The sequence below is a fragment of the Triticum aestivum genome, chromosome 3D (genome assembly GCF_018294505.1).
Source record: "Triticum aestivum cultivar Chinese Spring chromosome 3D, IWGSC CS RefSeq v2.1, whole genome shotgun sequence".
NCBI classification, from domain to species: domain Eukaryota; kingdom Viridiplantae; phylum Streptophyta; class Magnoliopsida; order Poales; family Poaceae; genus Triticum; species Triticum aestivum.
The window spans coordinates 585,782,556-585,795,199 of record NC_057802.1 but is presented as its reverse complement, the minus strand read 5'-3'; the positions used below and the strand labels follow the sequence as shown (position 1 = coordinate 585,795,199).

Here is a 12,644-nt window from a genome sequence, read left to right as displayed (position 1 = left end):
ATGCATATTAAAAAAAACAGTTGAGAGGAGTGTGCCAAACTGGGCCAGGTGAGTGCATCCGTGAGCATGTCGTTTTTCTTAATTTGAATGCTTATGTTTTTTGTAACTTCCGTCATTATCAATCAACATGATCATTTTCTTATGTCCAAAACATTTCCTGAAATTTGTCAAGAATTTGGAAATTCAATTATGTATGAACATTTTACAAACTAGAACACTTTTTCCAAAATTGTTAACAAATTCCCAACAATTGATGGAAAATTGAACACAAATTGCTAACCACGTACTTTCTTTAAAAAATTATCAAATTTATTGAAACGCAGACATTTCTTAAAATTTTGAACAAAAAATTTGAAAACGGAAATTTTCAAAATTCTAGAACATTTTTTCAAATTTTATATAATATTTGGAACAAGAAATTTTTTAATATTCCAAACAAATATTTCACTTTTTTAATAGGTTTCAAAAAGTATAATAAAGTTCAAAAAAGAGAAAAATGAATAAACGAAAAAGAAAAAAAAAGATATGAAAGGAAAAAACGCTTAGGCCTTGACCCAACTAGCGGACATCATCGCTCCCATTGGGCGCATGTTGGGCAGGCCCGAGCATCCACGAATTGAAAAAAAATATCATCTATTTTGAAAATAATGTTCACGTATTTGAAAATTTTCATAGATTTTCAAAAAAGTGCACTAAGAAAAGCTCAAGAAAAAAAGATTCGAAAATTTGAGAAAAGGTTGTTGAATTTTTTAAAAAACTTGAAAATTTCACACATTTAAAAAGCAAAAAGGAAAAGGGAAAAGGGAAAAATAAAACAATACAAAATCTGGTTTAAAATAGAAAAAAAAAAGGTCTGAATGTTCATAAAGTTACATTTGCCACATAAGAATCGAAAAAGAAAGTAAGTGGGCACAACATGTAAAGCATCCCGATTGGTTCCTAGAACTTGAAGTAAACCTTGAAGTAAACATGAAAAAAACAAGAAACTAAGGCCTAGCTAAGCGGCCAATACAAGGGATTACTCTCTCGATATTAAATCACGTAGGTGCTTGGCGCCCGCCATTACGCAACGTGCTTGGCGTCCACTTTGGCCTTAGTTTCTAGTAGTTTGTTTCTAGAAACTTGTGAGCTCCCGACGAGGCAACTCTTTTTGTCCCATTTAGAAAAGATCGTTTAGGTCTTTTGTGCTTTGAGCACACATGAACACATCTACGGACAAAAGAAAAAAAAATTGAGAAAGGATGGATTTTATTAGTTTAAAATGAAGCATCAAGAGAATACAGACAGAATAAGCACACACCCTGTCTCTGCATAATAAGAATGCACACAGCCAACACTAACACACACAAACACGCCAACAACTAGCAAAGTATATGATATAAAAGCTATGTGTAGGTGTGAAAAGAAGAGAAAGAAAACTCCAAAGTGATTAGATCCGCGATCAACAAACTGTAACAATGATCATATCCACACCAACCATCTCATGACTCGACATGAACGGCAAGTTTTTCAACGGCAACACCTTCAGAAAGGAAGCGGTGCTCATGGGCCGCCGTCACCGAATCCAACCATTAAGGTCGGAATCTAGGTTTTCACCCTAAAAAGTCAACCCAAACATATCCGAGCAATGTCTTCAACAAGGTAATGACGCAAAAAATGTCACAACTGTCAAGTATAACCAACTCACGTCAGCCCTAAGTTTTAACCCCAGAGCTTGAGCCGGATGCACACATCACCACCAACCAGTCACACATGCTTCGTCGCCCCCGCTTTTCCATGATCCCAACAGCTGCATGTGATGTGCTGCTCAATCATTTCTCTGCGTCAAGTCTTAGTCCAAAGTTTGCATCTCACCGCCGAAATCAGCCACCGGGTCTGAAGCGATGAACCCTCTCCGAAGACCTTTCATTGACCCTGCCCGTCGTGAGCCGCAAAATGTCGTTGTAGCATGACTAATCTGAGCGCCCAGTGTTAAGTCACTGCCGCCAGCAAACGGCGGGCAGCCGCAGCCGTGCGCCGCGCCCCGGACGAGTGGCAGACCGCCGGGACTGGGCATGCCGGATCTGAGCAACTGCGGCACCCGCCGTCTCCAGAGAGGTTCCACCGTGCCGACACATAGATGGTGGCGCTAGGTTTCGGATGTAGCCGCTAGGGTCATCCGCGTGGGAGCAACGACACGTGGTGTTTCCTTTTTCCCAGGGAACCCCATGTGAAACAAGCCTCCGTGAACCTCCCACATCCAGAGTCACCGGATCCCGTGACCTAGTTGCCTCCACGCCCTGGAGCAAGCCGTTGTCAAGCCACAGGAAGAGACGAGCCGAAGTCTCACGATGACGCCCTGCAGCGGAATGGAGTCTTGCAATCGCGGGAGAGTTGTGTTGCTCGGCCGTCAGGTCGCCGCAGCATGCATGCAGCACGTGCAGGAGCCACACACAGAATCTAAACGCCAAGGAGCCGTCCACCGCCAGAGAGTAATCCTGCCGCCGCCGGCACCGCACGGGCTTTGCCCGGTGGCGCACCCCGGCGGCGGCAGGGGAGGGGGAGATGAGGTGGGGAGCCGAGGGCTGCTAGGGTGGGGAGCCCCGGTGCCGCTCAGGAACGGCACAGGAGCGAGATCTGGTTTTCACGATCCCTCGCGTTGCGAGTTGGCTCCTTAGGATGGAAAGATAGATGATATTTCTCATTATGACATTAACGTATGCATGACATTTGACAAATAAAAATACAAACAAAACAAAATGACAGTCATGGGCTTGCATCTATTATGGTGAGGTGTCGCTGATGTCACAACTTAAATGTGACATACCTGTGTCATATCTAGATGTGACATGGACAGATCCTCCTCAAATACACTACTGGTTCTGATTATTCTCCGCTAATTCACGGGGAAGAAACGAGTTCTTTTATGATTTTGATTTCTAGGACCGTGATTCTCTAGAATGGACCGTAAAGAAGTGGCCCTAAGTCACTATGCTATGCTAGGAGTAGGAGGGCAGGGCGTGGCGGCAGAGGGGGCAGGCGTTGCTGCGTCCCAGCCACTCGGCGATGCAACCCCGGTGAAAGCTGTGCTTCTGCGAGCACGGCATCACGCGATCTCGTCACCTGCCACGAAGTCCTCCAAGCAGATGACGCAGCCCGTGTCCGTCGTGCTAGGACCGCCCTGGCCTCCCCCGCGACAATAAACACGCTTCTCCAGGCCGGCCACCGCCGATGCTGACGCAGGGACTCCTCCGAAACCGCCGTCGCGGTAGGCGTCGCCGGGATTGGGCATGGCCGACAGGACCCGTAGGAGATCGTCGTCGCCGAGGACGCCGCGGAGGAAGAGGGCCTCCGCGACGAGCAGGACCGATCGGCCGAGCTCCTCTGCCGCGTCGGCGTCGTATCCGACGGATCCAAGCTGCTGCTGCTGCTGCAATGTTGCCGCGTCCTGGTGCTGGGATGGAAGCGGGACGAGCCAGTGCTGGGCCGCCGTGCTGCTGTCGATGGCGAAGGTCAGGGCGTGCTCCATGCACTCGTCGGCCATTATTGCCATTGGTTCCGCTTCCGCAAGCAGCAAAATCTAATCTCGAAAGGAAACACGCCGCAAGATCTATCAACGAAGCGGGGATAGTTAATTAGTGTGTATAGAATAATAAATGAGGACTCGACGGACCTGTGGCAGTAATTGGCCGGCAAGCAGAAGCCAACCAATTTCGGAATAGGAGTCCGACTTCGCGGGCGACACGGACTTGCTTTCGTCTCATTGCGCGCGTTACTCAGGACAACTTTAACCGACCAAAAATAATAAAGCGGAGTAAACCCTTAAATTTAGGACGCCAATAAGTGCCACACGTGTGGCATAATGATCACCCGTCCACACGACCCTATGTGGCATACACGCAGGCAGCCCACACGACGTTGTGTGGGCGAACACTGAAACTGCCCACACGTGTGGCAGGAAGGCAGCTGGACCGAACAAATCGCTCGGGACGATCGCTTTCCCCGCCCGCACGATTTCATGCAGTGCGATCGCTGCCACCACCCCGAACGTCCATCGTATCGGCCCTACAGGCCTTCTCTATATTGGGCCCTACAATCTTAGTAAAGAATAAGAAGTCCATATTTTTTTTTTCTGCGACCAAAAAAGCCTACGATGCCATCCAATAACTTTAAAAGTAGAAAAAACCATTTGAATTTCTAGAAAAGTTGCCACTACATTTACGACTTGCCATCATGTTATTTTTTACAAAAATGGCAGGGTTTACCAAAACATATTAAATTGTCATGGAAGAAAGAAAATATGTTTCGAAAAATGACATGAACTAAAATGTTCAATAGATCATCATCCATAGAGTATAAGTTCCATGATGCATAGGCTATATTTGCCATGGGCCATGGCAATTTTGTTGAAAAATGTTCTATATATCATGATACATAGACTAAAAAATGCATAGACTTTCATGGCATGATAAAAAAATAAAAACACAGTTTTGTTGTGATAATAAAGCCCAGATTTACCATCCTATAAAACGGAAAGATGAATTTGCCATAACAGATAAGAGTGACAAACAAACTAGTACTAAAAAATCCCAATGGTTCAAACCGAAAAAATGTCGTCGTACCTACAAGCAAAATTTGCCATGGTCAAAAGATCTTTTTTATATTAAAACAATGAACTAAAAAGGAAAAGTTCATGGCAATTTGCATCTGTATCATGGGGGCAGAAAAAAAATGGATTAAAAAATTTGTGTATGTTTTTCCGTGCCAATCAAACAACACAAAAAAAGATTAAAATTGCCATGGCAAATGCATATACAAATTTACCGTGGGATTTTTGTCAAAATTGCCATTCTTATATATGATCTATTTGCTATGATTGTGAAATAATAATAAAAGATATCAAAAATTGCCATGGCAAAAACATGTTCCATGGTATTTTATCAAAACTTGCCATCTTTGTGTAATTAAATTGCCGTGTATATAAAACAACACGAAAAGAAAGATCAAAAATGCAATGGCAAATAGCGTATTCTAATTTGCCGTGGAATATGTAATCAAGTTTGCCATGCTAATATAAAAAAATTACCATGAATGTGAAAAAAATACAAAAATGATCAATAGTTGCCATGGTAAAAGCATGCTCAAAATTGCCATGGTATTTTACCAAAATTGCCATGATTGTGAAATAATAAAAAATAAATAAAAAATTGTCATGGCAAAAGCATGTTCAAAACTGGCCATGGTATTTTATCAAAACTTGCCATCTTTGTGTAATTAAATTGCCGTGTATGTGAAACAACACGAAAAGAAGATAAAAATTGCCATGGCAATGCATATTCTAATATGCCATGGATTTTTTTATGAAATTTGCGATGCTAATATAAATAAATTTGCAATATTGTGAAATATTACAAAAATGATGAATAGTTGCCTTGGCAAGGGAATGTTCAAATTTGCCATGGTATTTTACCAAATTTTTCCATATTTGGTGTCATTAATTTGCCATGTAATGGAAATAACACAAGAAATTGTCAAATTTGCCATGGAAAAAATGTATATTCGAATGCCATGGCAAAATGCATATTCAATTTTTTTGTGGGTTTTTTAATCAAATTTGCCATGCTTATGTAAAAAAAAGTTGCCACGAATGTGAAATTATACAAAAAATGATCAAAAATTGCGATGGCAAAAAGCATGTTCAAACTTGCCATGGTGTTTAACCAAGACTTGACATCTTCTTTGGTATTAAGATGCCGTGTATGTGAAACAACACAAAAATCGCCGTGAACATGACAACATATTAAACTACATTTGCCATGCTCTCATAGAACAAATTGCCATGTCGCAAAGAAAAAACATGGCAACACATCATATATTTACATGGCAACACGAACCTTTTGTTAGTTCCGCGGCAACACATCATGGCAAAACTAAAAAGTTGAGTTGCCATGGCAACTAAAAACTAAAAGGTTTGGCATTTTGATAAAAAATAACACGGCAAATTTGAATGTGTTTTTGCCATGGAATTATTTTCCATCATTTCTTTGTGCTATTTTTATCCGTGGAAAAATTGTTAAACATTTTTCCATGGCAAAATTGTTCTAAATTTTGTCATGGCAAATCGGTTATTTTTTTTTTCCATGGCCAACACTCTAGTTAGCCAAGGCAAATCTGTAACTTTTTTTCACATGACAAACACTCTAGTTAGCTCAAAGGTAAATTTGCCATGGCAACTATACCATCGGGATGAGGGTAAATGTGCCACCTGAACTAACTTGCCTCTTCAAAAATTAAGAGCAAAAATCATCATATTCCTCAACACACTGCACAAACCATCAAGCAAAAATGGTAGAGACATACTAGAAAAGCCATAGGAGAGATGGCAAACGTACCGTATGTGCTGGCCCATACATGCAATGGTGGAGCTCGCCATAGAAAAGCGACGCATAAGAATCGCTCCAGCTTGGGCGCGTGCTACGCTAGACGGCAGCGCACAGCAGCGCCACGAGCCATGGGAGCTCGTCTCGAGCGTGCGGCTCGACCACCAGCTGCCACTGCCCGGGCGCATCAGCATCCGCCGCATCTGGAAGCGGCCGCCGGCGAGAAGGATGCAAAACTCGCGGCAGACACCTGCGCGCCCACAGCCGGGCCCATTAGCACCCGCCGCATCTGGAAGCGCCCCGCCTTCTCGAGGCCCCCGCGCCCGGAGAGAGCCAGCCCGGAGATAGCGGTGGTGACCTCCGCCCGCCGGCCCACCCCCACGACAGAGACGTCGTCGCATGCTCTGTCGTCCGTGCCGTGGCTATCGCCTCCCCTTACATCGGTGCCTCGATGACCTAGCCGCCGCAGCCCCCTTCCGGCACGGGATCTGAAGAAGTTTATCATGTTTTAGAATTTTCCAGAATTTAACAAGTAAAATTGACATGGCAATGTAGGTACTAAATTTGCCATGGCAAGTGAAAACTATATATTGCCATGGCAATGAAAAGTGGAATCTGCCATGGATGTGTAGTTACATTTGCCATGTCAACAAACATAGAATTGCCATTACAAATAGAAAAACAGCAAAATTTGAAGAACCTACCATGAGAGCATTACAAAGGAAAGCTGAAATTTGCCATGTTCAGAAAACATGAATGTGATGGACTTCATGAGATCAAAAATGCACTTATATGACACATAAACACATGGCAACAAAATAACACTTATATGACAAAATGGCACGGACGATTGTATGATCCTCTCCATGAAGATTTGAATTGCCATGGCAACTACTATGTCCCATCCAATACTAAAAACATGAAAAAATACAGATTGAAAATTACCATGGCAACTATGGATTGAACATGGGAGGATTTATATCAAAAAAATTCACAAACATCATATTGAAAAATGAAAACAAAAAAACTGATCATCAATTGATAGTGATCATCGCACTAAAAAATTAGGCACCTTGGCACAGGTTGTTAATTTATGAAACAAACAAATCTTCTGAATGCTAAAACAGGGTAAGGTATAATGAAGGTTTAGCTAAGTGAATTAAAATGTGGCTCACAACACAAATTACATGATGCTGAAAAACAGCACAAGTGCTCTGACAGTCCAAATCTGGCAACTCCAGCCACAGTCGCCGCCCACGAATTCAACAGGCACAATGCCTCTGTATATCGATATTGAGGGAAGGAAGCAGGGGTAAGATGCAGCTCACCTTGGGGACGTGCTGGTGAGCACGGGGGAGCCCAGGGAAGCAGGACGACCGCAGGAACTAGAGGACAGCACCGGTGGTGAGCCCGCCTCCACTGCGCCGGCCCGCCTCACACGCGCGACGCCATCCTTTCGTCGGTGGAACTCCTCTCTGCAGTGGCCCTCCTCGGCTCCGCTGCCACCAGCCATGGGAACGGCTGCGCGGGGGAGGTTAAGATGGCAGGCACACCGTGCACTTCCACGCCCTCGAGCAATCCACCGCGCGCATCTCCACATCGTCGTCGATGCGCGCTGCGCCACCCCCGCCGCTGCCGACCCCGTGTTGGATGCGGAGGTTGGTTGGATGGGATTGGCGCCCTTGCCGTTGCCTGGTCACAAGGGTTGACGCCGCCGGCGCCCGTGGCCTGCTCTGCCAGAAGCATCCCCTGCTCCGTTGGCTCCTCGTCCGCGACGCGGTGCCGAATCGAGGCGGAGCTGCGCACGCTCGATGCAGGGACAACGAGACCCGACCTCGCCCCCCAACCTCGGCGACGATGGTAGGTCGACGCCGGCGGCCCTTCTTCAGATCCGGCGACAAAAAGGGGGAGAAGACAGTGAGGAGTGTTGGGGGAGGGGGGCGCTGGGGTGGGGGTGAAGGGGTATTGTGCCATCGCGGTCGCCGCCCACCTCACGGAGCCGGAATCTTCTCTCTCGATCGTCGGGATCCCCTCTCTCTTTCTGCTCACTCGCTCCATGGGGGAGGGGGAGAAGGGTGGGAGTGAGCGAGCGAGGAGAGGACAGCGTTCGGGCGAGGACCCAAACAGCCCGCACGACCGCTACTGCTGACGTGGCTGTGCGCCCTGCTTTAAGATTGATGCAGCGCATCTAACGACAAAGAGGGTGTTCGCGCGAAGTGGTCTCAGCCCACACGCGTGGGCGTTAATATTTTCGTAAATTTATGCAATTCTAGTATACATTTCAATTATATATTAGCACACATATAGAAACTAAACATACATATTCAAGCAAATCATGAATATAGTTTACAAATCGAACTCGAAGTTTACAAATCAAGTTATTCAACTTTAAACACACTGAATGGTCCAAATCTAGCAAATATCATGTGATAAAACAACTAGGAAGCGCTATGACGTTGCCAGTGATGCTCGATAAGATTATCTTGGGGCTAAGCATGAACTTCTCGGTTCTCAATCCTGCGATTCTCTTCAGGGAATGTCAGGATTCTATTTGTATCATACTCTGGCTCAACCGGAGTCTGTTGGTGATGTATTGAAAGTTCTCAGGCATATCCCTCCTCTCTTCAATGATCATGTTATGCAATACGATGCAACAAGTCATTATCTGCCATAGAACTTTGGAGCTCAAGTAATCGGTAGGGCCACAAACAATTGCAAACACTTCTGAAGCACACCGAAGGCTCCCTCCACAACTTTCCTAGCAGCTTCTTGACATTGGGAAAAGTGAATATTTTTGTTACCTTTTGAATGCGCAATTGTTTTGACTAATGTGACTCATGGTGGATAGATGTCGTCTGCAAGGTAGTAACCCATTGAGTAGTTGTGTCCATTGATCGAGTAGTTGCAACCAAGAACATCTCCTGTAATAATCCTAGAAAACAATAGTGTTCCCGATAGCACATTCAAGTCATTGTAAGAGCAGACAAACCAAATAATGAATGCCATATCCAAATATCCTTCATTGCAACTACCTCAAGAATGATCGTTGGATCGCTCCAGTGGCCTTTGTACTGACCCTTCCACCATGCAGGACAATTCTTCCATGTCCAGTGCACACAGTCATGTGATCCAACCATCCCTGGCCATCCTCTTGCTTCACTCTCTGTCATCAGCCTCTGAGTGTCTTCCTCGCTAGGAGCTCTCATGTACTCATGTCCAAAGACATCGAGCACTACTTTAGTAAACCTTCGAACGCCCTCTAAGATTGTGCCTTCACCAATGCGGACATAGTCATCAATAGCATCGGCCGAACACCCATATGCCAAGACTCGAGCAGCCGCGACGCACTTCATCAGAGGGCTTGCAGTTATCTCTCCATTTTCCTTTCTCCTGAGCTTGAACCAGTCATCATACTTCTCAACGGTTTTTGCAATGATAAAAAATAAGACTTGTGTGCATCCGAAAGCGCCGATGAAAGTACTTCTCCGAATAAGTTGGATTGGGAGCAAAGTAGTGTCTCATGACCTTGGCATGGTCCTCCGCATATCACGGTTGATGTGTATGCTGCCAAACTACGATCCTCTTCTCGGGCGCCGAATATCATCATTGAAAATCATGCCTAAAACGGTTTCAAAGTCTTCATCGTCTTCTTCCTCTTCAGATGGCGATGAGTCCTCGAAGACCATCTCCCTCAACCTCTTCATCTACAATTCAAACGGCTCGGTTCAAAAGAAACGAATGAAAAAACTCACCTAGGCAATCTGTCGAACACTTGCGGTGCGGTGGTGATGCACCGGCATCTGCCATCGTTTTGGCCAAACCGGCGGGCGACAAAGTGTAGGAGTGACCTGCAGTGGTGCTCAAGCAAGGTCAGATGCGGTGGCTGACAAAAAAGGAGGAAATTTCGAAGCAATCTGACAAATCGGCTATGGTAGCGACGGCGTTTCACCTAGATTCTGGTAAGGGCGACGGTGGACGAACGGGCTCCGCGTCGGGTAGAAGGGGGGCGAGGACCAAGGAAGGCTACGAGGTAGCGGCTGGGTCCAGCGGGCGGTCGCCGACGAAGATGCAGTGGCGGGGGACAGGTGAGAGATAGGCGAGATTTTTCCTCCGAGCGGTAGCGGTGGAGCAAATTTAGCGACGGCATGCGCGGTTGAGGATATTTTTTTCCTCCACTAACGACTAATGGAGATCGGCTAGATTTCGGTTAGAGAAGGGAAACAGAAATTATACTCCTCTAACACCGAATAGGGGATCGGTTAGAGTTGCACTGAGTACTAACAATAGGCTATGTTCAAGAAATCAAAGTAACTGTCCAAGCGCAAAAATAAAACTACCATAAAGGAAGTCAAATAAATTTGGAGAATGACCTCTCGCTTGACAACCTCCAGGAATTCATCAGTCTATGGACCATGCTTCAGGATGTTCAACTTACCGAAGGCATGGGGGGGGGGGGCAATATCACTTGGAAATTCAGCACACCAATGGTATATTTACTTTTTTCCTGCTTACAACACGCAATTCCTTGGCATCAACAGCTCCGACATGACTCACATTGTTTGGAAAGGATGGGCTACTCTAAAAATAAAACGGTGATGCTAAATCTCAGTCGACTGAGACTTCGCGAAGTCTCAGTCGACACTTCAGCCGTTAGATCTTTTGTTGCTTGAAGATTCGTGCTAGTGACTGTTTTGCCTAGTTTCGGCCTGGTTGTTAGGGGCGCATCCGGCCCAGTTATGCTTTTTTCTTATGTTTCCGCTTTTGTTTGGGCTTTTTTTGTTTGTGGGCCAGGTGGTTTGCACGTGCGATGGCCAGGTGATGCGTACTTTCTCATTGTTTTTTTCTCTTGGGTTAATCCCGCTGGTACAACAAGTATCCCCTCTTCGTGTCCAATTTCTTGTTCTTTTTGTTTATCCATTTTTTGTTGGTTAGATCTAAGAGTATTTTGGTCTTCCATCAGTACAGATTACTTAATTAAATGGGGTTCAGATAGGTGGGATTTTTGTGTGTCTCCATTTTTGTACTAGGTTTGTTTCTTGGACAGGCTAGTAGATTTGTTTGTCAGTCTGTGTGTATACTTTTTTGTCTTACATTCAATCAAATCAGCGGGCAGGTCTTTAACCGTTGATTAGTGGAACATATATTATCACAAATTGTATGTTTTTTTGTCACTTACATTCTACTAGTAGTTGTTTTTTGGGTCATCCTTTTCCCTCTGTTTTTGTCCGGTCAATCAACCGAGGTTCAGATAGTTCACTGAAAATGGACAGGCTAGAGATATATATTTTATCAGTGTTTCCTGTAGTGTTCTTTAACTTTTTTTTATATCAACTAGATATATGATCAGAGGCATCTATTTCGACCAACTTTTTTTTACTTTGAATACTCAAATGGGGAGGGTTGCTAGCTTTTGTTTGCACAGTTTTCAGAAAATGAGAATATCAACTGGTTACTTTGAATGAGAATATAAACTATCATTTGTTTTGTAAATTGTGTCGCCAAGGGCGTGAGCATTGACTAACTAGTTTTTCCTTTTTAGTTAATTTTGTTGTTGTTGTTTGTCTTTTTTTATGTAATCGATAATAAATAATGAACAAGGGTTTTTGACAAAATAAATTGTAATACTCATCCGCCCTGACTCACAAACATAATTTCTTCCTTTTTCTAACACAAACACTATGCATGCAATCGCAAGCGTCGCCCGGTACTTCATTCTTCACATGTATTCAACCATGTATACAATTGAACTTTTGTTTTCTCGAGGAAGCGAGGAGGGGGATTTTTTCATGTTTGCCCCCAACTTGCAATGAACTTTTTGTTTTGTTCGAGGGTCGGGAAGTGGGACAATTGCACATATACATTACGCATGGAACTACAAGCATCACCCCCTACTGTAATTGCATATATTCCACACATAAGCAATAGGACTTTGTTTTATCATAGAGGCGACTAGAGAGGGGGGCAGTTGCACGTGTACACTAGGGCTTGCAACTGCAAGTTTCGCCTCCAATGGCAACTGCATCCCCGCCAACAGGATGCAACCAGACTTTGTTTTGTCGGAGGGGGCGGCGGGAGAAGCGGGGGCAGATGCCTTTGTAACTCTAGGCATGCAACTGCAAGCATCCATCCCGACTACAATTGCATGTCTTTCAACATGGTTGCAACTGGACTTTGTTTTGTCGGAAGGGACGACGGGAGAAGCAGGGGCAGTTGCATGTATAACTCTAGGTAAGCAACCACACATGTCTTCCAACATGGTTGTAATTGGACTTTTTGTTGTTGGAG

General features: G+C 44.7%; 1 protein-coding gene across 6 annotated transcripts; it reads right to left on the bottom strand.

The window, feature by feature from the left end:
- Positions 1 to 570: 570 nt before the first annotated feature.
- On the bottom strand, positions 571 to 8,463 carry LOC123080718 (uncharacterized). Of its 6 annotated transcripts, none has more exons than XR_006438527.1 (3): positions 7,688 to 8,461; positions 6,372 to 6,847; positions 571 to 1,209 (listed from the first exon to the last, which is right to left on the bottom strand). XR_006438527.1 is itself a non-coding variant. In XM_044503653.1 (3 exons), the coding sequence occupies exon 3, from the start codon at positions 3,530 to 3,532 to the stop codon at positions 3,086 to 3,088; it is 447 nt and encodes a 148-aa protein (XP_044359588.1). In that variant the 5' UTR covers positions 3,533 to 3,559; positions 3,653 to 6,847; positions 7,688 to 8,463; the 3' UTR covers positions 2,668 to 3,085. The 6 variants fall into 6 exon arrangements, 3 of the variants coding, with proteins under 3 accessions (XP_044359588.1, XP_044359589.1, XP_044359587.1); XR_006438525.1 differs by lacking the exon at positions 571 to 1,209 and adding an exon at positions 2,668 to 4,601; XR_006438526.1 differs by lacking the exon at positions 571 to 1,209 and adding an exon at positions 2,668 to 3,589.
- Between the last annotated feature and the right edge of the window lie 4,181 nt (positions 8,464 to 12,644).